Source organism: Corvus moneduloides, chromosome 8 (genome assembly GCF_009650955.1).
Source record: "Corvus moneduloides isolate bCorMon1 chromosome 8, bCorMon1.pri, whole genome shotgun sequence".
NCBI classification, from domain to species: Eukaryota; Metazoa; Chordata; class Aves; order Passeriformes; family Corvidae; genus Corvus; species Corvus moneduloides.
In genome coordinates, this window is record NC_045483.1 from 27,443,480 (window position 1) to 27,470,236 (window position 26,757).

A 26,757-nucleotide genomic window follows, 5' to 3' on the forward strand; every position below is an offset into this window, starting at 1 on the left:
GTGGATTGAGTACCAAACACATCACAAACCCAGCCTGCGGCCTAGAGCAGCTAATGTGAAACAGGGATTTGAAGTATGCAAACAGAAAGTAAGGCTTGCATGCAGGATGCTCCTGATTCAACTGCAGTTTTTAAGCTCAATAAGAATCTTTAATACATCTGTTTCCTGGCTATGCAGGATGATGATAAATCTTTAATTCCATATTATATCTCTGAACATATCCACTTTTTCAACGTTTTTTGATTCATCCCATGAAACAAATACATTTATCCATTAGCAAAAGCAGTCCTGTGCTTCCATATTCTACAAATTTAGGTCATATTTATTCCAAACAAAACATAAGCTAATGATTATGGGTATGTATGGAAACAATTCCTTTACTGTATCATTTAAGGAAAATCAAATGTCAGTCAGAGGGTCATCCAAATAAATTGCTCACAAATTTCAGTGCCATCACAACATTATATATTTTTATCCACTTACACAGTCAAGTAGTTACACAGGGCTTGGAACTCATCACATTCACACATCCAGAAAAGTACAGGAAAGTTGCATGAGCAGAGAGCTTTCAGATTTGATCACACACATCAGGAAATTTGCACTGTTTTTCCTAAAAGCATGCTAATTTGTTATCCTTCTCATTCAAATGCCTCTCAATATCAGCGTTTTAATTTTAGTGATTTTTTAAGTAAATGTATTAGAATAATTTAGGACAAAAATATAATAAAGAAAGTTCATATTAATGCCACTTTAAAACATTATTGGGTTATAAGGAAGGATAAAGCTGTATTTTTCACAGGGAGTTGCCTACCTTGACCTCCTCAGGGCTTCTTCATCTGGATCTTGCACTGTAGAAAAAAATGTTTCAGTTAAAAACCAGAAAGAAATGAATTGGCTTTATGGTATTATAAATTCTTTAGAAACATATCAAAAGCATATCTAAAGGTGCATTCATGTTGACTTTGCAGCAGTGGAATTTGTAAGAACATCATGAAGAGGAGCGGTTCCCTAGGGACAGGAAGGAGGACGTCAGCAGGAAAGTAGCTATTACAACAACTTTCCCATTCATTACTAGCAATGTTTCACAGCTGTAGGCAATGATTCTACAGAGAGGTCCTGCTGTTTTGTACAAAGCAGGAGAGACAGCAGCAGCAGATTAATGGGGGAGGAAATACTCAGTATTTCCCCCGATGCAGGAAAAGGCCCTGACCTTCCTTCTCTCTACATCAGAAACCACCTGTGAGGTTAATACCAGGTAACCATAACAACATTTCCATAGGCAACAAGCAACAAAGTTACAGCTGCGTGACATTCGTGTCAGATCTACGTTTAGACATACAGGGCTGATAGAGCCATAGATTCCATACAAATGGTGATCCATGGGTTTTTTTGACCTCCAGAAGTCACTTCTATAAGTGTTACTGTACAAATGACTGTTACGTGTTTATCATTTTTGTCTAAAGAATGGACAGCTCTGTATGTCTAGGCTGTAGGAAACCCAAAGACTGTACTGCAGAGACTTGATTTGTAAGTAGGAATAACTATGGGGTCCCAAATGCTCGTTTACTGTACGATCTATTATACTTTTATGGTGAGACCTCTGGCAGATCAAAGAATTTTCTTCATAAAGCGTTAAGGTGAGATTGCTCACTTTGATTTCTGAATTCCCTCAAGTTACATCCAGGATCTTCACCCTTGCTGACAACTACATGAGCCTGGACATGAGTCTTCCCTGAGTATCAGTGGCCAATACCAGGGCAGCAAGGAAAAACATGAATCTAAAATCAGGATGAGGGGGAGGTTTTGTCATTCAACTTACTGTACTCAGTTCCAGTCATCTGGGCAAGGATACGAAAGGACTTGGACTGCAGGTTGGCAGAGCGGCGGCTCCAGTCCTCGCTCTCATCCTCAGGCTTGTTCTGAGTTTTAAGCACAGCCTGATACACCGGAGAGGCACTGTCCACGTGAGTATCCTTAATAGGGAGGGCACTGCAATTCAGAAAGGGAAACGTTGGAAGCAGCTCTCTGGTCTCAGTTTCTCGCCCAGCCATCCCCAACATGGCTTTGAAATGATCACTTCTTAAAAAGATACATGGATCAATTTCATGTTATGGCTCATTCTATCTCTGAAAGGGCCTGTTATCATTCAAATCTGCTTGGAAATACCTGTTCATGATTCCTCAGCCAGTGCAGGCACACAAGCTTACAGTGGTTAGAATAATCTGTAGTGATAAAGGAGAGTAGGCCAGGCAAAAACATTTATTTCTCTGACAATTTTTATTCCATATTATTTCTTGTAAAAATGACTTCATATTGGTACTGTTCTATGTTATGTCTTTAAATTACAGTGTTGGGCCAGTACCTTAAGGTTGCAATTAGAAACAAACCCCGTATTTCATTATAAAAATAATGTAGTAGGTTTTTACAGCTTTTTCTAGACATGATTCTTTTTCAAACTGAATTAAACTTCCATCTGCCATAGTCTGGATTCATTGTCTACTAAATATGTGAAGCACAAGAAGTCTAGACTTGTACCCAAGACTTGCACATATAAGTAGTATCTGAAATCTTTAATGACAGAATGTATCTCAGGGACTTAAAACATGCTTAATCATCTTGCAAAGTGACATACCCAGTGTGCACACCTAAAATCAAAGCTACACAGGTCTGTAGCACAAGTGAGGTAACCTCTCTTTTATTTATGATGTAGACTAGAAACAGGCTTAGTAACTCAATAGCTTTTTTTTTTTCCCCCCAGTGAAAATAACTTCTGCATAGCAGAATTAAAATTAACTATTAACAGAGCTGCAGAAATATACACTGAGGGGATGATGTGTGCTTGGAGCAACTTGGCTCCATGGTTGCCCTAAATACAAGGTCTATTTTTGAAGCAAGTCATTTATTGTAACAGCTTTATGCTATTCCATAAAGACCTTTGCAAGCAGCAAGCTCAACTTCATGAGAACTGAGAAACATTTCTGTTAAAAGTTAAGGGCCACTTGGTCCAACAGTTTCTACCTTGGTTCGGGCTCGAAGTAAGTGCTCTCTGAGATACCACTGTGCAGAGAAAATCTACAAAGAAGTTGGGTCTGTGATTTGAAAGCCTGAGAGGAGTCAAGAAAAAGCTAGGAAGTATGTCTGACATTCTACATACAGCAATAGCATACAGTGTGATGAAAAATGTGTACCAGGTAGTGCTTTAAATATCAGTATTTCCCAGCTGACACACTCCTTCAGCACTAATATACACTGGTTTGATGGATTTACACATAATAGCATATATTTATGTTCTTCATAACCCTCATATATGCAAACTTCTCACTTTCTTGAGGAGCCACTGAAGTACAAACCACAGTCAAGTTTTTTTGTGTGTTTCAGCACAATCAGCTATGGGGTGGAACTCAGCTTTGAAAGGTAAATTTAGAAAAAAACCTTGAATCTTCAGTTTAAGCTCTGCCACAAAATATACAAGTTATGTAAAAAAGTCTCTCAAGTGTGAAAGATGGCCTGTAGGAGGAAGCAGCATTTTCCAGCTCCTATTTTAGCTCATGTTTCCTAGACCACAATCTTTACAATATGCAAACACTAGCAGGTACAGAAGGCAGAATGCAGACTTGTTTATTTTGGGAAGGCTGTGCCATCAGTGGCTTCCATTAGTGTTGCTCCTGTATGCAACAATGGACATAGCCTTCTTCAGATGGAAGAGTGGAGAGAAAGCAGTAGTCCTCCTCTTCTGGCCCATCACATATGGCTGAAGGGCTTGCTGAGGCAGGAAAGAAATTGCAGTAGTGAGTTCTGCCTTCTGCAAAGAAGTCTTTGCATGGAAAAGAGATTCTCTGTAATACCAACAGTAAGTCAGTAACACCCTCAGGACTTTTCTGCTGCTGCTTCTGACACTTGGCTATGCTATTCTGTCATGTTAATGCTCCCCAAAAGATGACCCTGTTTTCAAGTCCACAGAGGTGCTTCAGGGTGCTTCATGTCCAGAACCTGGCCCTGTATGACTGCCATAGGTGACTGCCTGATTTGGGCCAACATTTAATGTCGTATCCCCACGATGACTTTTTAATCTTGCTGAAGTTTAAAAACCTGCTGTATGTGATAGGAAATTTCCCAGCTGTAGAGTGGATAATAAACCACTGGATAGGGATAGACAGTGCTGCTGATTTCAACCATGGACCACTGTGGCAACAGCTGTGTGCATGCCCCAGAAAGTTCAAATTCCTCTCTTTAAATCCTCTAGCTGAAATGCTTTCTTTTTATATCATGACCAATATACAAAAAAGCAGTTTAAAGGTTTATGTATAGATATGCCATTAACTCAAGCATTGTTAAAAAACTGGAGCTGGAGGCTGGACCACAAATTTCACAGTAGCAATGTGTGGCATTAATATGACATATTAATATCCGTATGGTAGATGATTAAGGCAGGAAATGGAGCTTGGTGAATTAACCTCCCCAGCAGAGTGAAACATGCTCATATAAATTGAACTAAATTAATGCAATGCATTGGAGTATTTCCAACTCTGTCTTTAATTCAGCAGGCTTTTTTCTTTTTTTTAAATCATAATTATATTGTGGATGAGTAACTAGGACATATGAGCCATTCAACATAGAAGTGTAAAATATAGTGCACCACTGATTATGAGCATTTCATAAACCTAAATGTGACAGTTGATTCTTACAGACAGCCTAAAGATGCACATAACTATGTTAATACCTCTATTATACCTCTCTGTAATTCAATTTCTTTCCATCTGGGTGTGGATGTGCAGAAATATCATGCATCTTTAAGCATATTACTTTAAATTGATGCTACTGAAAAAAAAAAACCCTCTTCCCAAATGGGTTAGAGCTGTTGGAGGTTTTCATTCTAGACCTTAAGGTATTCTAGTAGGAGTCAATAAAAATGATTTTCCTTTTTTTCATCATCATTTAAGTCACACATTCTTAACATCAAAACAAGCTTTAAAGACAGTCAAACCTCTCTGAATAAGCAGCAATGGAATTTTATTTTTTAGAGTTCATTATAAACTATGGTTTACTACGTGAATAACTCCCTGGAGTCATTATCCAGATTTAAATTAAGTAGCTATTAAGTAGAAACTTAGGAACACTGCAGTCTTCTACCCCTGTAGACATACAACAAAATATTCTGACATCAGATATTACACTGATTCCAGCTATTTTAAAAAAGCTCTAAGAGGTAAAAACCCCAAATCCCAACAAACAAGTTCATGTAGACCGGTAAATAGCCAGCGAAGTTCACTTATTGTAGAGGACACACAAGACCTTAGTTTGTACTATCACATTATTGATTCTCCTACTTTAACTGTCAGATCTTATTCCTGATAAAGGTGCTAGATTTATGTCTTTATGCGACTTGTAAATTTGGCTAGAACTGCATAATGGAATTTAGAAGTGGTTTGACAGAAATGTACTCAAAATGCACTGTCCAAATGGTTTTACTGCAGCCAACTCACTCTTGGTTCTTGGTTTAGTACGAGCAATTAAAAAAAACCAAAACCATAGAATAGGAAAAGATATAAAATCAGGGCATTCAAAATTTTCTATCTTTAAGTTTCAGCATGGAGTCTGAGTAACCACTGTATAAAAAATTATGCTCTTCCCTTGATGTTTTCCATGGTGATCCATTAAGAGTGGCTTATTTTCTCAGTGACAAGAGCCTGACTCTGATCTCATGAAGTTACATCATCACTGATTTCAAATGGTCAAACTAGAAAAACGAATTCTTATCTTAAGCCTGTCCATCACTGATAAAGCAAGTAAACTGTTTCCAGATGCTGTCTGCCCTTTAGATGTGCAGTCTGAGTGTCCTTACCATCCTACAGACACTTGTGCACAAATGAAAAGGACTAAGATGATTAATTAAGAACCAAGACCAAATTATAGGCTGATAATTGAGACAAAATGAATCAGCACACAATTTGGTCTGCTTTTATATTAAAAAATTCTCATACAAATACTTCTGCATTAAGCATAATCTTATCTCAGACTTGATCGATTAAGCAAGCTAAAAAACATCTTGGTTTCCACTGCAAATTGAAGTTCAGAATATTAGAGGAAACTGAAGAAAACATAAAATGAAAAGGATCCACATATTCAGCATTAACTTTATAATCATCTGATAATTTAAATAGGTATTTTTTTAAAACATTACTATTTGTATCATGTAATGCTACAGCATTTCAAGAAAGTGCTAATGTATCATAAAATGTCTCATATAATCCACACTTATGAAGGATGTGAACCCTTACAAAGAACACAAATGAACTTCTTTGTACTTCACTAATTGGAAATATGAGTCTACTCAACACCTGTGGAGATTCACTGAGTCATGGCCAAAGCCAACTAAAGGTGTTGCTTGTGATCCATCATGAGGGAGAGCTGTGATGAGCAACAATATTGATGCAAAAAGTTAGAGGTAAAGAAAAATAATTATAAAAAAAGAGAAAAATGGCCAGTAAAAGGGAGCACAAGCAAATACATAAATCATCCTCATTTTGAGTAAGCCTGCAGCTAACATATGGAAAAGAAACTACGTTAAAGTGTCTTGCTATACCTGTACATTGGTGTCATATCAAAGGAAGGCAAGTTCTATTTTGGGTAGAAGCACACATGGTAAGAGAGAAACCTTGCTACATTTATTGCATATATAATTTCAGTAAAGTTATTACAACTCTAGATAAGTTAATCAGGTAAGATGTCCAGAAACATGCATTGGAAAAGCAGAGTTATCAAAGAGTGGATTTTGCCATAGTCCAAAGGGTATGTGTAAAACACATGTACTGTATGTAAACTAGGGAAAGGAAAAATACAGCAAAACACTCTGTTCTGAAAAGTAAACCAGTAGCCAGTGCTAAATAAATATTTTGCATTCTTCAGGTATCAATAAAAATTCCATCCCCCTTTTTTGTCCTTTCTGAGCTATGCAGATAATAGTGGCTATCATAAATCACAGTCATCAAAAATGAAAACCCATCCGATATCATATACAGAGCACTAGAGGTATTTTTGTGGGGCTTACCAGTTCTAGGAGGAATACCAAAAAAGCTAGGTTAAATTAAGGTATCCCTGACCATGGCAGGGGGACTGGAACTAGATGATCTTTAAGGTCCCTTCCAACAACAAACCATGCTATGATTTTCTACTGATCCATCCTTTTAACTTCAAAACATGGAAGTGCTTTCGAACACCATCTAGGATGTGTGTACTATACCCCAGGAAAAAAGAAGGAGTCCAAGAAGAGCAAATGTGTCATGCAGGTAGGGATGTTACAAGTATCATGCAGAGAAAGAGCATTCCACAGAAGGAAATAACCTTACCCAGCAAATTCTCCACCCTGCGCTTGTGCCTGGCCTGCAATTGCATCCATGATAGCATCCTGGGAATACATGCTGATCGGGGTGTTATACTGCGCGTGAATTATGGTAGCCTTGCCGCCAAGGCCCTTCACCTCAATGGGTTTGTGTGTAGACAGGGCAGAGTCCTTCAGGACATTGGGGTTGAAACGCTCCGTGAAGTCCGTGCTGGGTTATGCAAGGGTGAGGTTCCACGGGGAAGGGAGGGGAAGAAAGGAGAGAGGCGTGAAGTTAAGTGAGGGAAGCACCACCAAGAGAGGAGTGTGCACATCTGTTCATGGCATCTCACCAGCAAAGGTTCTCATCAGAGAAGAGCCAACAACATAAGCACCAAGCCACAGCAAAAAGATGGCTGTGCTAATGGATGTCATTTTTGGGTTGGCTCATGATGTATACAAATGAAAAAAAAGGTGAAATAGCTGTCACTGTATTAAAATATCACAAAAAATCCTTAAGTATTTTGTGTGATACTTACATATACTAAAATTCTGTTGTTACGTGCACGTATACATCTAAGTGTATACAAACATGCACATGTTTCTATATATGCATGCCCATGGGACGTACATACACAGTGCAGAGAATTCCCACTTTTTTTCCTTCATCCATTCATGTTTTCAGAAAGGTCTTACAAAGGTCTAGAAAGTGCAGTGGAGTGAACAGATATCAGGTCGTCTATTACTTGGAAGGTTTCGGTACTTTCTGTCTGGGTTATTAATCACAGTGAAATTTAATACTTGCGCCTTTTAATCTGCAAGGCTTTCCTCACAAAGACTAAATCTTCCCAAAATCTCTGTATGGCCAGCCCCAAGTGCTGCTATGGCATGATCAATGCTCAGTTCCAGATCAAAATATCTTACATTGCAACCAACTGGACAACTGCAGTTGGAAGAGTTGTTGCCTTAGTTTCCAGTGACTCCATTTAAGAGGAAAGATTTTATAGCTGACTAAGCCCCAAAAGCAAGTGAATGAATGACACCAGAATGAATCAGTTTCATGTCAGACTGCAACCAAAGAGCAGCTGGTTTTCTTGTAGGGCTGAGCTGTACATAGTCCTAGAGCTAGGACTGAGCAGTGCCCTGAGTTCCAATGAACAAGCTAAACCTCAGCTGAGGTAGCTGCTCTTCTTCAACCTATGGGAGATCAGGTGAATCTCTAGTCTGCTGTTCTTGTCCTGCCAGCAGCAGAAGGATGCCAGGAGGAGAGATTCCATACCCTCACCAAACTGGACAAAACTGGGAATTCTTTCCTTTGTGAAATAACAGATATTTCATAAATGTTTCATTTAGAACTGAACCCAAAAGCTAGAAGTGGATATATTTCCCCGTGCAGAAGACATGCTGAAAAATTTAATCCCATTTGATTGGAACACTTTTCCTTTTCAGTTTAAGACATTAAACTGTAAGTTTATTGGCTATTAGTAAGTTTTCCTCTTTACACAAACAACAGTGTGCCTGTTTGCCATGGGCAGCCCCAGAGGGTGAGAGTTAAAACTGAACCCTCATCCCAGCATGGACGAAAAAGTAAAATCAAGTAAGGCTGGTAGCAATCTGACTTAATTTTCTGGAGATTATCACACGTGCTGTGCCACCTCTGAAGGCAGCCAGGGGATTCCACTATGTTTTCAGCCTTTTGTTTGGTGGGATGCCCTGACTGAAGATGGACAGAGAGAGACAGTCAAATATCATTGCAAATCCTTGATAGAACATTGACAGCCACATGCTCAAGGACCAGAGACACACAGGTGCACACATTGCATTACAGCCACAGCCTTCAGTTGCACATGTCAACATTTTAAGGGAGGGAACTGGAAACTGCATTATGCACTCAAAAAGTGAAAACTGTCTTTTTACCAAGACATTCTCACATTTAAAATACATCTTCTTTAACTATTCATCAACTCTGACAATTCTATAATTACACTGACATCATCTGTTGAGGGGTGATGTGCAGAGACATGCAGGTCGCTGTACTGAGCATGCACATGCCTGACTTCAACAACAATATCTCTTTTCTTTGTAATAGCCTAAACAATCACATGGTAATTACAAACACAGGTCCTCAAGATCTTGAATTTAGTGTTCTCTTTCTTTCACACTGTTGAAAGCACTGAAGAGATTGTAAAGCCAAGATCTGAGAAGACTGTGTGAATGAAAAGACAGAGGTTAAATATGCCACCTTTAAAGAATAATGTTTTAAGCAATTGGTTTCCACAGTCAGTTACAGAAATCAAAGCTACTAATGTTAGAACAGCCTAAACTTCCCTCATGGTAGCAGCAGGAGTCATTTGGGCTTTCACTTGTGATCTTTAAACAGTTTTAGTGATGTCTTTCAAGAGGTTTTAGTCACATTACACACACCAAGGCAAAACTTCCACTGAAGTTAACAAGATTACCATAAAAATAACAGAAAAAAAGTACAGATTTCCAACTGATGAGTTCTTTTTCTAACTCTGGAAGCAAACAGAAGATATTAGTGCTTGTAAGGGGTGCTGGGCTCTAGGACAAGTGGCAGAGGTAAGGCTGCAGCTCTGCAAATGAATGGGATCTTTCTCCCAAGCTAGAAAAGGATTAGGAAAAATAAATCCCAAAGCAAGTAAGATTACAAACACCCCTATAAAGTAACTTCTGCTTTCTAAGACAATCCTGTCAGAATAATTAATGTAAATTGGCTAGGGTTTTTCACTCCAAAGGATTTACATCATCACACCCACACCTCATTGAAACCAACAGAGAATGCCAGATCACTGTAAATTATATGCACTAAATATTACTTCATGTATTCCACTACTTCTAACTTTGTACTGTCAGTTTAAATTTGACATTTAACTATTAGAATTATTTATTTTATATTCAATTTAACCCAGTCTCCAGCAATTTATCGACAACACTCAGGTCAGAGGCAAAAAGCGAGAGTTTAGAGACAATCCTCTGCCCTTAGAAAAACTAAAGGTCAAAACTGAGGACTCTCTGAACTCTCCTAAATAAAGCAGACCAATCACATTTTCATATCAATAGTTATATCTTTTTTGGGCAATAGATTTATCAAGGTAAATCACTTTGTATATTTTTTTCTGTACCAATATCTTACTCCAACCTAAATTTAAATTTTAGCAGACTTTGGAAATTAATTTAACATTGAAGCTGAAAGTACTTTACTAATAACACACCAAAAAAGGCTCAGATAATGCTCACCAAACTCGGAAGGCATGAAGATAACTTAAAGAAAAACCTGCCAGTAGAAGCAAAACCACCTGAAAGCTTTTAGAAGAACTGAGCAGGCTCAGGTGGCAGCTCCATTCACAGCATTAGAGCATCACCAAGAAATGCCAAGCGGGAGCACTGCTGGACAGCAGGGGCAGCGCAGGGCACCTGCCACACCAAGCAGATGTTTAAAAAAGTACTTGCACTTGCAAGCAGGCACAGCAGGAATGCAGGGGATCATGCTACCCCAGAAAACACATCTTCACACACACAGTGTCACACAAATATCTGGCACTACACAGAGGTGATACTAACTTGGCAGCGGTGTTGGTTATGACCTAGAAGAAGAGAAAGAGAACAAACAACATCAAAACCAACCACACAGAAAAAGTCAACACTTTGTAGACTGCAAAGGGCAAAAGATATTTACAAAAGATTACTACAGCTCTTTTCAGACCATCTACAAATAAGAACAAAAGGTAAATGTATGCCTAAAAACCCCAACATGATTAAGAAAGGAAAAAATGCAGGGATTATAGTTGATCCACTAGGACTTAGTGGGGTACCATGGCATTTTGGCTGACCCTTGAACATGATTTTATTGCTGTGCATCCTTAAAAGTACTACTACCAAAGTGTAGGGAGGGGGGAGCAGAGAGAAGAAAGGAGGATTTGCAGAGTATGTTCTCATCTGAAAATAGCAAATGAGTGGTAGAGACTACATTTTTCTCTTAGATACTGAATATTCAGGGACGAAGTCTGTTCTCCTCAGGCCACCCTCAGAGCTGGTTTTGCAAGATTGATTTTTAAGTCTTTTACATGCTGGAGAAGATCCAAAGAATATACTGGTAAATGTTTAAATCTAAAACTAAGGAAAATGCCTTTGTATATAACAAAGTATTGGCCTATATATGACTGTACCTACATTATGCCAAAAGGGGTGTAAGCCAATTAACTTTGGAATAGTCATTCCTAATTTATTCCACGTGAAACGAAGCAAGCCGTGCATTACATGCTTTCTGGGATATCCACAGCAGGATATTTCATTCCATTTGGTATGTATACAGTAGGGAAAAAAGGTATGTTCATGCTCCATTCCTGCACCTCTGCATAAACCAGTGATGATGCTTGCACAGTAATTCCAAAGCAGCATAACACAGGCTAAAGCTGGGAGTGCAGAACAGAGTGGGCTCAGCCTGGACTAGGGTGGTCTTCCTAATAACTCTTTATGATGGTTGCACAAATCGCAGTAATGGGCTATGATGTTTATTTTAACTTTTTTTTTTTTCAAAGCTTAGAATACCCACATTCTGTTCTTTTCTTGGTTGAAGACTAATTAATCACATTTTGTGCAAAATAAAGAGGGAGAGATGCAGGGTCAGCTAATAAACTTTTCTTCTTACTTGGCTGCATGGAATGCTGTTGACAGAAGTGGGCACTGAGCCTTCCAGCTTGCTACTGTGACATTTCTGTATCTGGGATGGATACAAAATACTGGACAGCAAAGTTACACTGTTAAGAGTGACATTCCAAGTGGATTTGGCTCCTCCTGCTTTTTCCTTGCAGAACCTTTGATATTACTGCTTCTTCCAACATATGATCCTTTAGCCTTGGCTCATCCAACAGCCTTTTTCATGATCAAAAGCACTCTAATGAGCCAAAGCTGCCGTAAAGACTTTGCACTTCTGCATTTCCATAGCAAAGCCATCACAGATCATCCTCTGCAGCTATTGGTCAAACTCTCAGATTTGAAAATAATCTAGCTCTATAAACCCTACATTAAGCCAAATATATCAGTCTCTTACAGGAACTGGTAGAGATATATTAGGAACAAGCTGCAGCCTGTAAGCACATCAGTCATCCTATATCCATTTTAGGTGTATGCAGGACAGCTGGGCACTCATTTACAATGAAACTATGTGCAATGGTATCATTTTCTGACTCATCCAGGCATCTACCTTACATATAAAACAATATTTTAAAGGCAGAACTACCAAACCCCTAAAATACACCTTAATTAGAGGAATATAAAAGTATGTTGAAATAAAAGAAACATTATGTGCACAAACTAAGAACAGCTCAGCAGTTACGTCTCAGTAAAGATTTTTGAGATGTGAAGAGGCTCCTATAGCTTCCTTCAAAAACAGTATAGCTTTGCTTCTCCTTATGTTTAGCATGAGATAAGAAAATTCCTCCCAGTTCAAAGCCATGCATTATTTTAGTTTGATTCTATATAGGGACATGTCTGAAACACCCAACTTGCTGCTCGCAGAGGTCACACAGTAAGAAGCCAGTAACCCAAGCCACCTGGCACGTACTTGTGGGACAGGTATTTACTGCCCTTGACCTACAATGTGAAAAATAACTTACACTGGAATGAAAAAGATGCACATGTTACAAACTGTGACTCACTGTTCATATTTATTAATACTCTCCAGAGCTTTCAGCACATCACGTTCCACACTCCTAACAGGCTTATTTTTCACCTTGGGCCAGAGTGATAAAGCTTTAATGTAAAGTGTATCAGAGAAACAGATGCTTTGTTATTCTTCACAGATCAAGGAAATAATCTCAAAATTAATTTCAGCTTCTTGATAGGATTTTCCAAAGGGTTTAGCTAAAGCTGTAACAGCAATTCACACAATTAAGTTTAAATCATTTGGTGAAAAGGACACAGAACCTTAAAATCACTCCCCATGCTTGAACTTCCTTACAGCTTTTACCATACAGCTAAGTGCACGTTTGTGAAAGCACAATGAATTCAGTTTTGGAGCACCACAATATCACAATCATGTTGTATTATATGGTAAGAATGTTCCCAACAAAGGCCAGATTTTGCAGTGCTCACAGTGCTTTCCTTGTTCACATATATCCACTATGAGGTTGAGATTATCATGGATGCCACCAAGTCCCAAGGTAGTTACAGGTTCCATGTTTTTTTCCACAGAGCAGGAGGCAAGATGCTTCTTACTTCATGGATAACTGTCAAGTGGGAATGGGAATGACAGCACTATTGAGCTCTGAATTTTCTCTGCATGTCAACAGGGATGTACAGTTCTCTAAATCTCAGAGAAGTTACCTTCCAAGACACATTTATTTAGTGCTTCTGAGCTCTTTCCATCTTTTCAGAATGTTCCTGTGCTGCAGGATAAGGGTTTTTTTATTTTCTTGTTTGTTCGTCAGTGTTACAGATGGTAAAGGCAGATAGACAGCAACTCCCTAAAATCTAGTTCAAACTGAATAGAAAGGCTCACACTGACTTTGGTGAGTGATGGATGCAGCTCTGTTGTAATTCTGATAACAAACAGTCACAATGCTGAGCCATCCAAAATTCAGCCCCTTCACCCTCACCCCTGCAGGTATTCAGGAGGGATATGAACACAGTGGGGAAAAAGATAGCAAGATATACTCCCAGGAAGCTCTGCATATTGAAATAAGACAAGAATTGGTATTCTTCAGAAAACTGTGAATTAAGAGAGAAGTATTTTGAGGTTTATTTTGCTGATCTTGCTTACTAACTGCAATTATTTTCTTTTAAACAGTAATTGCTTTACTTAATTATCCAGTATGAGAAGGGAGGATAGAATTTTCTCAGATAAGTTAATTAGGATTGTTAATGCTGAGTGCTCAAGAGAGTCGCAATGAATCATCTAAAACTGCTTGAATCATCTAAAACAGGTGTACATGCTCTTTTAATAGGAAGAAATATCCCTACTTTGCTACAGCTTAAAACCTCTTGGTTTTACTTTTGCAGAGAGCTTCTGCAAAGGGATATAAAGTACCTGAAGTTACGCATTTGCTATCAGACCTCGAGTGGCTTGCTGGAATTTTCTGGTTTTCCTTATATAGCCAAGTCCCTAGTGTTGAAAATACACTTTTCCACATACTCATAACAAGAAATTCATCTTCATTTAAAAAAAAAAAAACCCAAACCACAAATAAACTAAAAAATCAGATTTGTTTGACAATTTATACATGAAGGCAAAAAAATTAGGAAAACCTGATTCTCACTTCTTTTTCTCATGTACTGTAGTCCAAGCTCCCCACTTTACAAACCTACTAATTAAACAGATGATCTGCAATACAAGAATATGGAAAACCTTGACAATAAGGATCAAACTATTTGGAGATCATTCCTTGTTACAGCGAAGTTAACATTAAAGCTAATAGATGCAAGACAGACAGTCTTCAAACCAGAGGATTCAAAATATTGCAATTCTGACTCATTTTGCATAGGAAAGCCAACACATTAAGGGAGGAATTGCAGCAGGACACTCCAGTAGCTGAGCGTGTCAGATTTGCTGGTCAAAGCCATTTCTCTCTAGCCAAGTACCAAAGATCAGGTGTGGTTTATAGCAGCTGCTCTGATGTCTGACAGCAATACTTGGTTCTCTGAGACTCCATGCATTAGTTAGAACTGCTGAGTGCCACAACCCTGAGATGATCACAGTTACTTCAGTCCTAGTGTTCCCCCTCATGCCCTGCTGACTATTGCCAATCCATGCTCCACTTCAGATACCAAAGACCATTGTTCTGTAACGGCAATGTGGGTATATTTTGGGGGCTACTGGAAAATTTAATCATTGATCCAGACCTTAATCATGGTTGCCAGAGAAATGCACAACAGGGTAAAGCAGCATTACATTCACTGTTCAGCAAGTTCATTACTTATTGACATAATGAAAGATGGTACCATGTTACCTACCCTCTAGGAAGTCCACCTTCCGAAGCCCTTCGGTTGAGACTCAATTTATGCATCTCAGCCATTTCCCTCAGGGTCTCTGCCGAGTAAAGGCCAATGGGGTTGTTATACTGCCTCGCAGGGCTCAGCTGGTGTGCAGGGCTACTGCCACCAGCCAAAGCAGGGCTTGCTTTGGAACCTAGAGTGCTCTTGGCAGGTGAAATGTCAGGAGTCACAGACTGAGAGGACATGGAAGATCTAACTGTGGTAGTCCTTAGGTAGGAAGAGCTATTTGAAAAGCTGATCTCTTGCTGGTTGAGGTAGCCTGAAAATGTTCCATTGGTTGCTAAAACACTACCCATAGGCTCAGTCGCCGTGTTAGTTAGAGGGCTGAAGGTTGTTCTGTTGCCATTGATTTCCCAAGCAGGTTCCTGTAGTAGCAAACATGCAGGCCAAGAAAAGACAAAAAAGAAAAGAGCAATCATAGAACACATGCAAAAATAACATATCTGCTATTAATGCTTCAAACATAGTCATAAACTAGCAATAAACAGATTGAGGCCAAAGCATTCAAACTTTCAGGGAAGATTTTTCAAAGAAATGCATTGTTTCAAAATAAGGGAAGCAAAACAAACTCAGGCATTTTTTACTGGATTTTAGTTGAAATCAACAAGTAAAGCTTAACATTGAGAAAGCATTTGATACTAGTCAACCTCACAGCAATAATTTTATATTAAGACAACACTGTCCATTAATTTCTAGGATAATTAAGAAATCTTAAAAATGTCTTGAGGTCAGAATAATTTCAGATCATGTACAACCATAGAAGTCAATGCCGTTATTATAAAGACAAAATGATTCTAAACCACACTGCTCTGTTTTCTATGACTGCACTCAAAGTTACGGAGGTTATGCACTGCTTTCCTGGGCTCTGGGTCATGCTGATCAGGCCATGCAGCAGGGTTAGCAGAGAGACCAACAGGACTCGAGAACAGGTACTGCTCCACAGAGAGGATGCTCCTATGCTGATCATTCCTGCATAAATTCCGCTTGAGGGAATGTGTGCTTGAGCATGGAGGTGTGTGTATGATCCTACAGTCCTGTCCCAGATAATATTCCTAACTAGGACAGCAGGTGCTGTCTTAGTCAAAGGAATCTCTCCTACAATACCTATACCCATAGAAGTCTGTGCTGGTGTTCAGATTCAAAAAAATCTACCAAAAACTCCTCCTGGAGAAACACAGTCCAACACTGCAGTTTCATAAATGATTCACTAAAAACAAACCTTAGTGAAACCAAAATAGAAGATTTATCAAAAAAGAAAAATGCTCACAGTTAAGAGGCCCAGTAATGCTGGCTACTTGCTGCAGTCCAGCTCAGGGGACAGGGACAGGCAGGGGACATCATCCTGAAGAAGAAATGGAACCCACAATCTGGCCTCAATAAAAGCCAGCTCAAGAGCAGGTGGTAGCCTGCAGTGACATTTTGCCCCATTCAGTGGCAATTCAATCACCATTTTTAACACCTTGCACTCAGCTCCCCCACAGCCTTGCATGAAATATAGGCCTGAGAATAACCTGGTCTCTACTTCTATACTTTTGATAGTATTGGTTATCATTAATGTAATTTACTCATTTTGATTCTATGGTTCACTAGAAAAATAAGTATTTATACAGCCCTCTTGGATTTTTCTATATTGCATATATAAGTTCAGGGAACATACATTTGAAAAAAAAAATAAAGATAATACAGCTTGATTAATTGAAATTTATTGAAAAAAACCCTAAAGGTCTAAGGATATAAATAATCATAACACTAAACACATTTAAGACATTTTGAATCAAAAATGTAAGGCAGATAAAATGAACTGAGATAATTTTTCTTAGTGATAAACAGGAAGAGATTTTAGCTGGCACTAATAACGGCCTGAGGCTGTAGAAACAGATAATCCTAAAAGCATTTTCGGACTGTGCCTTTTTAAATAAATAAATTTGCAATAGATACTTAGGTCATTATACCCTGACAGTGAAAATGGCAAGCAACAATCCCTTTCAGTGGCCTATTGAAAGCTTCCAGATATCATTAAATAAACAGAAATCAGGCGTTCTCTCTAAAAATGTGTTCAAAAAGAGGCACGAATGCACAAGGCCATATTCAAAAATTAAGTTGTCACTTGGGCAAACCATTTTTACATGCCAGCAGAGAGAGACAAAACAATTATTAAATAAAAAGTTAACACAGAAGTAACAGAATAAAAAGGATATGCCAGAGTTATATTTGTTTGTGACCCTGAAAACTCTGTGGCTTTTAGTTAACTGTGGGTTACTCCCTACACTCCAAAATAAAAGGACAAGCAAGGAGAGCTGATGGTAAAGTATCAGTTTCAACTGCTAGTGAGATAAATGCCACATATCTCCTTAACCTTAATGCATTTTCATAGTCTTGGTATTACTGGACAGTAGCAGCAGGCAGAGGGAAAATTATAGGATAGCCATAAAAAATGATGGCTGATGATTTGGCTCCCTTTTGGCACAAATGGAGTTCTAGTTTTGCTCCTCAAACAATTTCTAGCTGGAATACCAGCACACTGGCAACTCAGCACTAGAATTCCTAAGAGCTCAGCAGTGCCAAGTTAGCAATCTCCATCTTGAGTTCATATTTTTGATAGTTTTAGAGTAGTTGTTTTCCCTGTGTTGCAGGGGGGAAATGGATGAAACAGGACATGTCTAAGGGAGCAGGTGTACTATTTCATCTAAAGAATTACTGCCCCATCAGCAGCATATTTAGCTCTTTCCTCTTGTGACTAACAAAAAAAATATCTCTGATTCAGCTTATTCCTGGGAGAATATTGTAGAATTATTTTTTTTCTCCAGTTCAGCATCAAAACCAGATTAATGCGGAATTTCTGAAACCGCTGCTGACTGTGAAGGGCAAATGTCTAATACTGAGCAGCAGCACTGAGCTTTCAGCATTGCATCACATGAAATGCAGCCAACAGTAACAAATGTTCCCCTGTTCCCCATCTCTCATCCCATTCTGTTTCACTGGCTGGAAAAGCAAGCTGACATTTCCAGCTCTGGGAGTCTGATGCTACCCCTCCAGCCGACCAGAAGAGGAGGCTCTGACACTGAGCAATGGGCTTCCCTCCACGGAGATTCTGGGATCGTGCAGCAAACGCTCACTGCGGGAGGAAAACTGCATAATGTCAGAGAATGAGCTTAAAACTGATAAATGTAGGGGAATCTCAAACGTTTTGAAATAGAAGGAAGCTAGGAATCAGCTCAATTTCTGTTCCAAAATATTATTTGTTTATAAAAATCCAGTTTCTATGGAAGGCAAATGTCCCTTCTTATGTATCAGGGAAGTGAGAAACCAATTTATATTGGGAGACACAATGCCAAGTTTTGCAGGTCCTCTCCCTTTGGCAGCTCATTTTCTATTTATCTATTGCTGTGACCCTACAGTCATTACTCACCTCTTGCACTTCTGGGAGAACAATTTTAACAGTATACCAGTGAATTTGACCACCCAATATGCTCAAGAAGCAATCGTTGCTTTAAATTTTTTAGAGAAAAAAGGGAATGGAGGCACCATGGCACTGAATGACTCTGCTCAAAGACATGATCAAACTGCTTTTGGCTGAGCCAGCTCTTCCATCCTATACTCTCCTTAAAAAGTCAGTCATCTCCATCTATTTTCTCTTAAACACAAAGGCTCCCAAATTTGGCAGGAAACAAATCATAAGTATGACAAGATCCTCACTGGGACTCCAAAATAAGTGTGTTCAGTAGTGTTTCACAAAAAGCACAACACATAGCCATATTATTAAAAATAACAAGGCTGTCAGTACCTTCATGCAAAGGGACAAATGTTAAAGCCATGCTTAACCCTAAAGCTCCAGCTGGAATGTTTTGAACTGCACTGAGCTGAATCTTCACTTGTGTTGTGTCCCCTCTGGAGAGCTGCAGGAACTCATTGACTGATTGATGGCTTAGTTTAAATCCTTGGACTCAAGCTTACTCTTATTGTTATTTGAATACTTTCAACATTAACTATACCCTTTCTTCCAGCTATGCCCCACCTGTGCAAAAGACTTCATTAAATCAAAAAGATTTGACTAAACGAAATGAAAATTGTTTCCAGTTTGAGATTTATGTCAGATAAAGATATAGTGAAATTGAAAATCAACCAAGCTTTATTTCCAATAATAGTCTACGTACTTATGGCTGCAGAACCTGCATCATCTATAACATTGATCAGTTTTGTGAAAGAATGACTGATCTTTCTGAAGAAATGTATACTTGTTTGCCTAAAACAAAACAAAAAAACAATGAAAGAAGAAGTGCAAGCTTGAAAATTAGTGGAAGGTGCAATCAGATCAGCAATAATATACAAGAGGATTTATGGTTTTAACTAGACACTGAAGTTACACATGCAGATTGTTTAGCTAACATTGCCATGCCTTAACCTTAACCAGAGAAGGGTGAGGAAAGCTTCTCTTGCTGTATGAGGATGACACTGTCATGACTGTCTTGCAATGCAGTTTTTTGCTGATTTTTAAGAAATACAATCAAATTCATTTCATGTGAATCATCAGTCTAAACACTGTCAAGCAGAGGTGTGGAGGTGACTTCTGCCTGTGTGTCACAGAATTCTTCATTTCTACAGGGATACTGTTACTAGAAACAATAAAGGGACAAGCAAAGAAACCTTGGTTTTAAAGTGTATTTACTGTAAGGTACCTTACTGCAACATCAGCATTACACTGTTTCTACCAGTTATTTTTATTCTGGATTTTGAGACTTCACTAAGGTTTCAGTGCCTTCTTTCCCTTCCAAACAACCCCCAGAAAAGGATTCTTCTTCACTTAAAACTTACTGTTGTCCACTGGTATAGATGAGTGACACAAGTGTCCTCCTCTTGACCTGCAAAGGGTCTCCCCCTCCAGCACTCTACTGCTACCTCTTCCCCCTGGGTGAAAGACCCTACACCTAAGATCCTCCTGAATACTGCTAGATACCCTGTTTCCCACCATACCTTCTCAGGGATGCCACCCTTTTCCTCCAGAAAGGTTCCAGTAATTCTCTTTTCCAGCTGCTGGGACTGCCTGTAGCATGCTCAGAACAGGCTGCCTTCAGCAGCTTCTATAAACCTTTCCTGAGCACCTTGCACAGAATTCTCAAATTCTGAAAATGGCTTCAGTCCTTTGGTCCTCATCTCTCTCTGAAGGGTTAGAATAGGAAATATAAAATGTCTTTATGGCTTTCATGCCAAGGGCTCTTTTAGGATCCCTGCAGTGTCTACAGTTAACTTTTCTATACCGGAGATAATGGAGGGAGGAAACTGTTTTCTGTGGTAAACAGCTTTGAAGACCTATGGCAGAAATTTTAAAATTGACACTTGCCAAGGAAGAAATGCACTTGAAAGAGTTGTGAAAATCCAATATATAAAAGCTCTATGTGCCTATGGAGGAAGCAGACAAAATTTTCCTACCTGTGCAGGTGCTATAGAGCCCAAAAGGTAGGTGTCAATCTTGTGTTGGTGAGTGACTCTGATGAGACATCTACTCATTGCCTTGAACACCAACACCATTCTGTGTGGCTCTTGAGGGAAAATGAGAACTCCTTCCCCTTCCCGTCCCTATTACTTTGCTGGTGCAAATACCAGTTGAACCAAAAAGAATGATCCATCGCTTGTTTTCCTAGGAATTTCACAGTATTGTTTGATGACTCTTCCAATAACTTCCTCCAAGATAACTTTTATAAAATCATGATATAAGCAGAAACAACTCTGAGCAAGATAAATTCTTAATTTCATCTTCCCTTGCCCAAAAAGTTTGTAAGATCCAGTCTGAAATAGCATTATTTCTGTCTCAACTAATAAATGGCCAGTCAGGGTAATTTAAAATTTCACAAAATAGAACTGAATAAAATTATTCCCCCCAGGTGCATTCTCTTCTGTTACCTTGAACCTATTTGCAGCAGTTTTAGGGATGATGTTACCATCTGTGCTCTGAATTTGGAAAGCATAGTGCTTATAAAAATTACTTAAAATTGATCTATGGAAGCTGGAATTGTCAAAAACAGTAGAACATCATCTAATTCCCCACGTATTTTGATCTTCAGTGTTTTTTATTTATATGCATGCTAGGGATGAAACTGGCACTGACAGAAGGGATAAGTTGCAGCAATGGAAACTTTACCTCCTGCCCATTTATCTAATCAAATGCATCAGCAATACAAATGTCCTACCCAGAGCCTGAGCCTAAGGATATATACACCATCTTTCAGGTACCCTTGCTCCTCAGTGTCTCTAAAGATACAGAAGATGAGTTGCCAGGTACAGTCAGTGTTTATTCTAAAATGAACATTTATTTTATGAAAGATTATGTGCTTTGACAGTGGAAACCAAGCCATCCATTTCCTCTGCCACTTGCTGTTATTCATTAAATTGACCTATCCTCTTTATTTTTTATTCTGAGGTCTTCTGAATCCTATGATAAGAACACTATACGATGCAAGCTTTCAAATGCCCTCACGTCCTCTTTCCAAATCAGTGTCATTTCAGTTGCAGTCAGGATGTGAATAGTCTGAGGCATAATCTAATGGCTCTCCCCAATGGTCTCTTGTTCTAATGGTTCTCTTTCTACAAAAGCAAATGTATATTTTGAGAAGCTTTAGTGGCTTCTTGTAGTCTAGATGAAAACAGCTGCTCAGAATTGGTTAGACCAAATCACATCAAAGGATAGCTGGATGCTTTGGTCCTGCTAATAAGAAATCAGCAAAATAAGATCACCAATACCCTGCATTGCAGCAATTTTGCTGTCTGTGCATTCATTCAACGTTTAATTATTTGGGGCCGGCAAAAACTATTTCCTGTAGTAGATATTTACCTTGACCACAGTAGATAAAAATGGTATTCACTCTGGCTGAGGAGAAACGTGTCACTTACCTTCTGATGGGGAATTACAGCCCTGGGAGAGTCAATTCTGGGAGCTGTGGTTGAAACTGGCACTGGACGTTTAGATCTGGGGATCAAAAAAAAAAAAAAAAGGAAAAAAGGTGTGCAATCTGGACTCCTATTTTTCAGCTCTAATTTCATGCCAAAAAGCTGCTACATCAGGTCTGAAAGTTAAGCATAGCCTAGACTTTTTCTATCAATCATGAGGCTTTTTCTACATCTTCATTTACAGAGGTATTAAATGAGAGAAAAAGTTTGAGAAAATCTCTCTGAATGATGAAAATCCACCAGTTATGGATGCAGCCTCTGACTTGGGAGAACATCTGTTTTCCAATACTTGTGACAAACTGCATTTTCACAGATGAAAGTCAGCCACAACTAGATAAATTCAAGTTTGGGAAGCACTCTGGAAAAAGGGACTTAAAGGTGTTTTAAAATGCAGAGGCTAAACTTTGGTGCTGAGGCATCTAAAGAGCAACTCCTCAAAAGATTATTTAATAGCTTAAACTGTACAACTACAACTGCAATTACTTAAATCTCTCTGCAGGAAGAAACATGGGCTTCATTTCAGACAATTGAGTTTTTACAATGAGCAGAACACTACTGAAATAGCCCCTCCAAGTGCCTTTCACCTGTATTTGACAAATATATGTCCTTGATCGTTTAAAAAAGCCCCAAATAAACCCCACTAAAATGATTTGAAAACATACAGTTTGCCCTTTCATTGGTAAATAACAAAGAAAGCACAGTGGCAAATGCTAACTGAAGCACTTCTAGGATGCTCAGGTAAGTGAAGATGTAGTTGTGGGAGGTGTTGTGAGAATCTGCATAGTGCTGAACGCTCCCCTGAAATCGTTCCAGTACATATGGGATCACCAGAGAAAATGAAATAAAAAATGAAATAAAACCAAAAATAGTCAAAAGCATCAGAACTATACAAGTAATATCTCATTTCCAACCTACAGATCAGGATTATGCATCAAATTCGTATCTTTAAAAAGTACATTGCAAAATGAGGACAGGTACAAAAATGAAATAAAAATACTTAAAAGCTTACAAATCAAGTAGAAGCAACTGAGACATTTGGAAATGTCTGCTTTAGACAGGAGATGAAGAAGGGAAGACACTACAGAGGCTTAAAAAATAATGAATGGTAGAAAAAGGGAAATAAAACAACTCTTGTGGACATTGAGTGAAATTGAAAAGACAACACATATAAAATTGATAAAGGCAAACATCTTTTCCTAGAGAACTTGATTAACCTGAGGTGAAACTCATTGTTACAAGATATCATTGAGACTCTGAGAAGAGCAGAGTATCAGAAAGGATCAAACAGTTACACTTAACAACAAAAACCCCAAGAGCTGCTTTCTACTGGGTATAGTAAGTAAACATACAGACTCTCATTTTTCATGGCACAGCTTTAAAGACCTTCTGTGCTAGGTTCATTATTTCTTTACTGAGGGCTGTGTTGCACTTTCCTCTGAAATACTTACCAGGGGCATCTATCAGAGAGGGAAAGCTGAGCTAAACAGGAACAGGGCTCATCCCCAGTGGCAATTCCTGCATTAATACCCAGTTTCACACTGAGCTGTGTGTTTAACTTTAGCTACCACACAACATTTTTTCCATAAGCAGTAGTGAACATACAAAAAAAAGACCACCTAGGAAAAAGGAGTAATCCTTCCAGGAACTGGAAGATTTCCACTTAGAAGGTATGGAAATTTTGCTACTTTGAAAACCAAGCTGATTTAATAGATGCCTACCTCACAGCCAGGTACTATGAAAATGAACACAGTCTGAGGAGACAATGAAAAGTGGCATTTTGTTAAACAATGTGTAATTACCCTGTGAAATTCACTGACAAAGTATTCCTGAAACAACAGGCTAGAAAATTATAATTCATACTCACAGCTGAAATATATCACAATATACTCCCTAAGACATAATTATCTTAGAAATAGATACCTTCAAGTGCTAAGAACAAGATCTACTCACTAACTGCCTAAACCAAACTTCCCTCAGGCAAGTTATCTTCCCTCAGGAATGAGTGTTGTACTCTTCCTCCACCCATTTTAGCTTAAAAAGAGAAACAATAAATCATATTTATGAGACATGCACATGTATCATGAAAGACAGCAAAAAAGAGAAAAAAAATCAACTGCAGCTCGTAACACATGGTAGCTGAAAACTGACAGTGACAGTTTATGAACACGCAAAGATTTAGGAGATGATTCTGCTCCTCTTTCCATTACCGTAATTTCTGAAGTGACATTGGTGGACCTGGCCATACCATGTTAAATGTCCCCCAGCTCTGCTCACTGATGATGAATTTTAGCACCAGAGCAGCTCAGCACTGTAGATGTCGTTTGCCATATACAGAGGTGTAGCAAACAACGACTGCATATTTGATGCTTAACTGGGAAACAGTTGTATTGTGGCAAACAAATTTATTTACCAGACTATTCCATCACTTCCGATGTTTACTGTGTGTTTAGTTTTTCCTCTCTCATTACCTGACCACAGAAGATGATGCAAAAAAGCTGCATTTCTTCCACATTAGTGATAAAATACATCTGTCATTCACAGTGTTAGCCAAGATTTGTATTTGATACCAACTTGGAGGTTTCAAGATGTTACTTGAAAATGATGATGTTCCTACACAGCTCTGACTTAGATGTTTATAGCTTTGATATTTAAAAACAGAATAATGAGGCTTGCTAGATCTAGCAGAGGCTTGCACCAGAGAAAAGGGCAGAAGAGGTGAAATCAATTTGTGGAATGAAAGTGTATGCACTTGCAGAATAAAGTGATTATTTACGTAAGAGTCATTACTCCTCTGGGAAAAACATCTGCAAGTTCAGAACATTCTTTTCTTCCTCCCTCCTTTGCTAGATGGATCAAATCCTGTAGCAACAGAAGTTTGATTTTCAAGTGATGATGGTGCTGTAGCAAACACATGTCCAGGTTTACATTTTAATCCATTGATTGTAAAATTATTTTATTCCAAACACTTGAGGCTGTAACTGCCCAGTAGGGCTATGAGAAGGATGAAAGCCCAAATTTCACAGATGACTGTGATAATTTTAGATTTGATGTTGAAATTTTTCATCAAGGTTCTTTTTCTTAGGCAATTAATTTGATTTCAACTTTTAGATACTTTCTTCTACATTTTCCAATTTAAAAATGGAAACAAAAACCTCATGTCAAAATGAAAACTTAGAACAGTTCTAATGATGACCAAATACATCATTTTGGTATTTTATTAAACTCTTCTCCTTCCCACAGATACACCTCTTCTCTGCCTCAATACTGGTTCTCTTTTTTAATGAAGTTCAAAACCAAGACGGATGTAGTTTTGTGAAGCAGTTCAATTTTGATAACACTGCTAAAATGACTGCCAGAATTTCTACTTGTTCCCACCTACCAAAACAGATCTTTAATTGAAGAACACTTGACTTCAATCCTGGTATTTCTGTACTCACAACAAAGGTTCATTAGGAGTCAACTGCACTGAGGAGCTGCCTGCCTAAGGAAGGGCTGCAAAGGAGTTCTGTGATGCACTAGCAGTTTAAATTGCGTCCTCAGGAGAGCAGAATATTGTACTTGCAGAGAGGTGACATGATCTAAGAGATAATAGCTCTTTTTCATCTTCATGGGGCTTTTTTCTACTTCCTATCTTCACAGTCAGTGTCTACCTTTTCTAATTCTCAGGACAACTAAAATCAACATTTCTTTCTTACAGTATGCTTTTTCACTTATCATTTTTGACACATGAGCACTTATTTACAACTTCTTGAATAGCTTAATAATTGTATCCTAGTATTTCAACTACTACAAAATGAAAAGGCATCAAGTGCATTGAAAGGTAATAAAACAGACTAGATTAGGATTAGAAATGCTTAGAAAACATTTTACATACTTCAGCTATCACCTAACTGAAATGGAGTCATTCTGGGGTGCAGCAGGTGAGCACAGAGCAGGATGCAAAACAAAACATGTAGAATATGGCTTCTTATACATATGTTTTAATGCATTAATATTCCTGATAATTTGGTGGGGATGGTGCTGGGAGTGTCAGCAAGAGACATAAAGAGACTAAGCATTACTCATGGTTATCAATTTGAGGTGTCCATTTAATAAATGCTAAGATAGTAATGTGCCAGTTAAATGTTCAGCTAACCAGTGAATTAGGCAGCCAAACAGAAGCTGCTGCATGTTTCTAAGTCTTTCACAGAAAACCTTGAGTCCCACGATACCGTGGTGTAATTCTCTATGCCGTACCTGGGACATCAGCAACCACTTAGTGACTCCAATGAGAATCACAAAGAACATTTCACAGTACTTCAAATACAACTGTGATCACTCTGGGCCTAGGATCAGACCTACTTTCCCCCTCTCAGGATATCATCTGTGCCTGCAATAAAACTGACAAACACTTCCACCAGCACTTTTGCTCTCTATGTATCAATGGCAAATGCAAATATTAACATTTGGCTGGATGACTGATTCATTAATTATTTCCCTGCGTT

General features: G+C 38.6%; 1 protein-coding gene across 11 annotated transcripts in view; it reads right to left on the reverse strand.

Annotated features, from left to right (window-relative positions):
* The window catches only part of LDB3 (LIM domain binding 3), a 111,497-nt gene that overhangs the window by 42,576 nt on the left and 42,164 nt on the right, over positions 1-26,757 (reverse strand). For 7 of the 11 annotated variants that reach the window (XM_032117126.1, XM_032117125.1, XM_032117122.1 and 4 more), the window contains exons 3-6: positions 22,217-22,292; positions 15,290-15,696; positions 1,820-1,989; positions 812-848 (exon numbers count right to left, since the gene is read on the reverse strand). In XM_032117126.1, coding sequence (XP_031973017.1) covers positions 812-848; positions 1,820-1,989; positions 15,290-15,696; positions 22,217-22,292 — 690 coding nt within the window. Of the gene's footprint in view, positions 1-811; positions 849-1,819; positions 1,990-7,346; positions 7,551-10,900; positions 10,924-15,289; positions 15,697-22,216; positions 22,293-26,757 lie in introns of all 11 variants that reach the window. The other 4 variants (XM_032117124.1, XM_032117121.1, XM_032117129.1 and 1 more) reach the window with 1 other exon arrangement.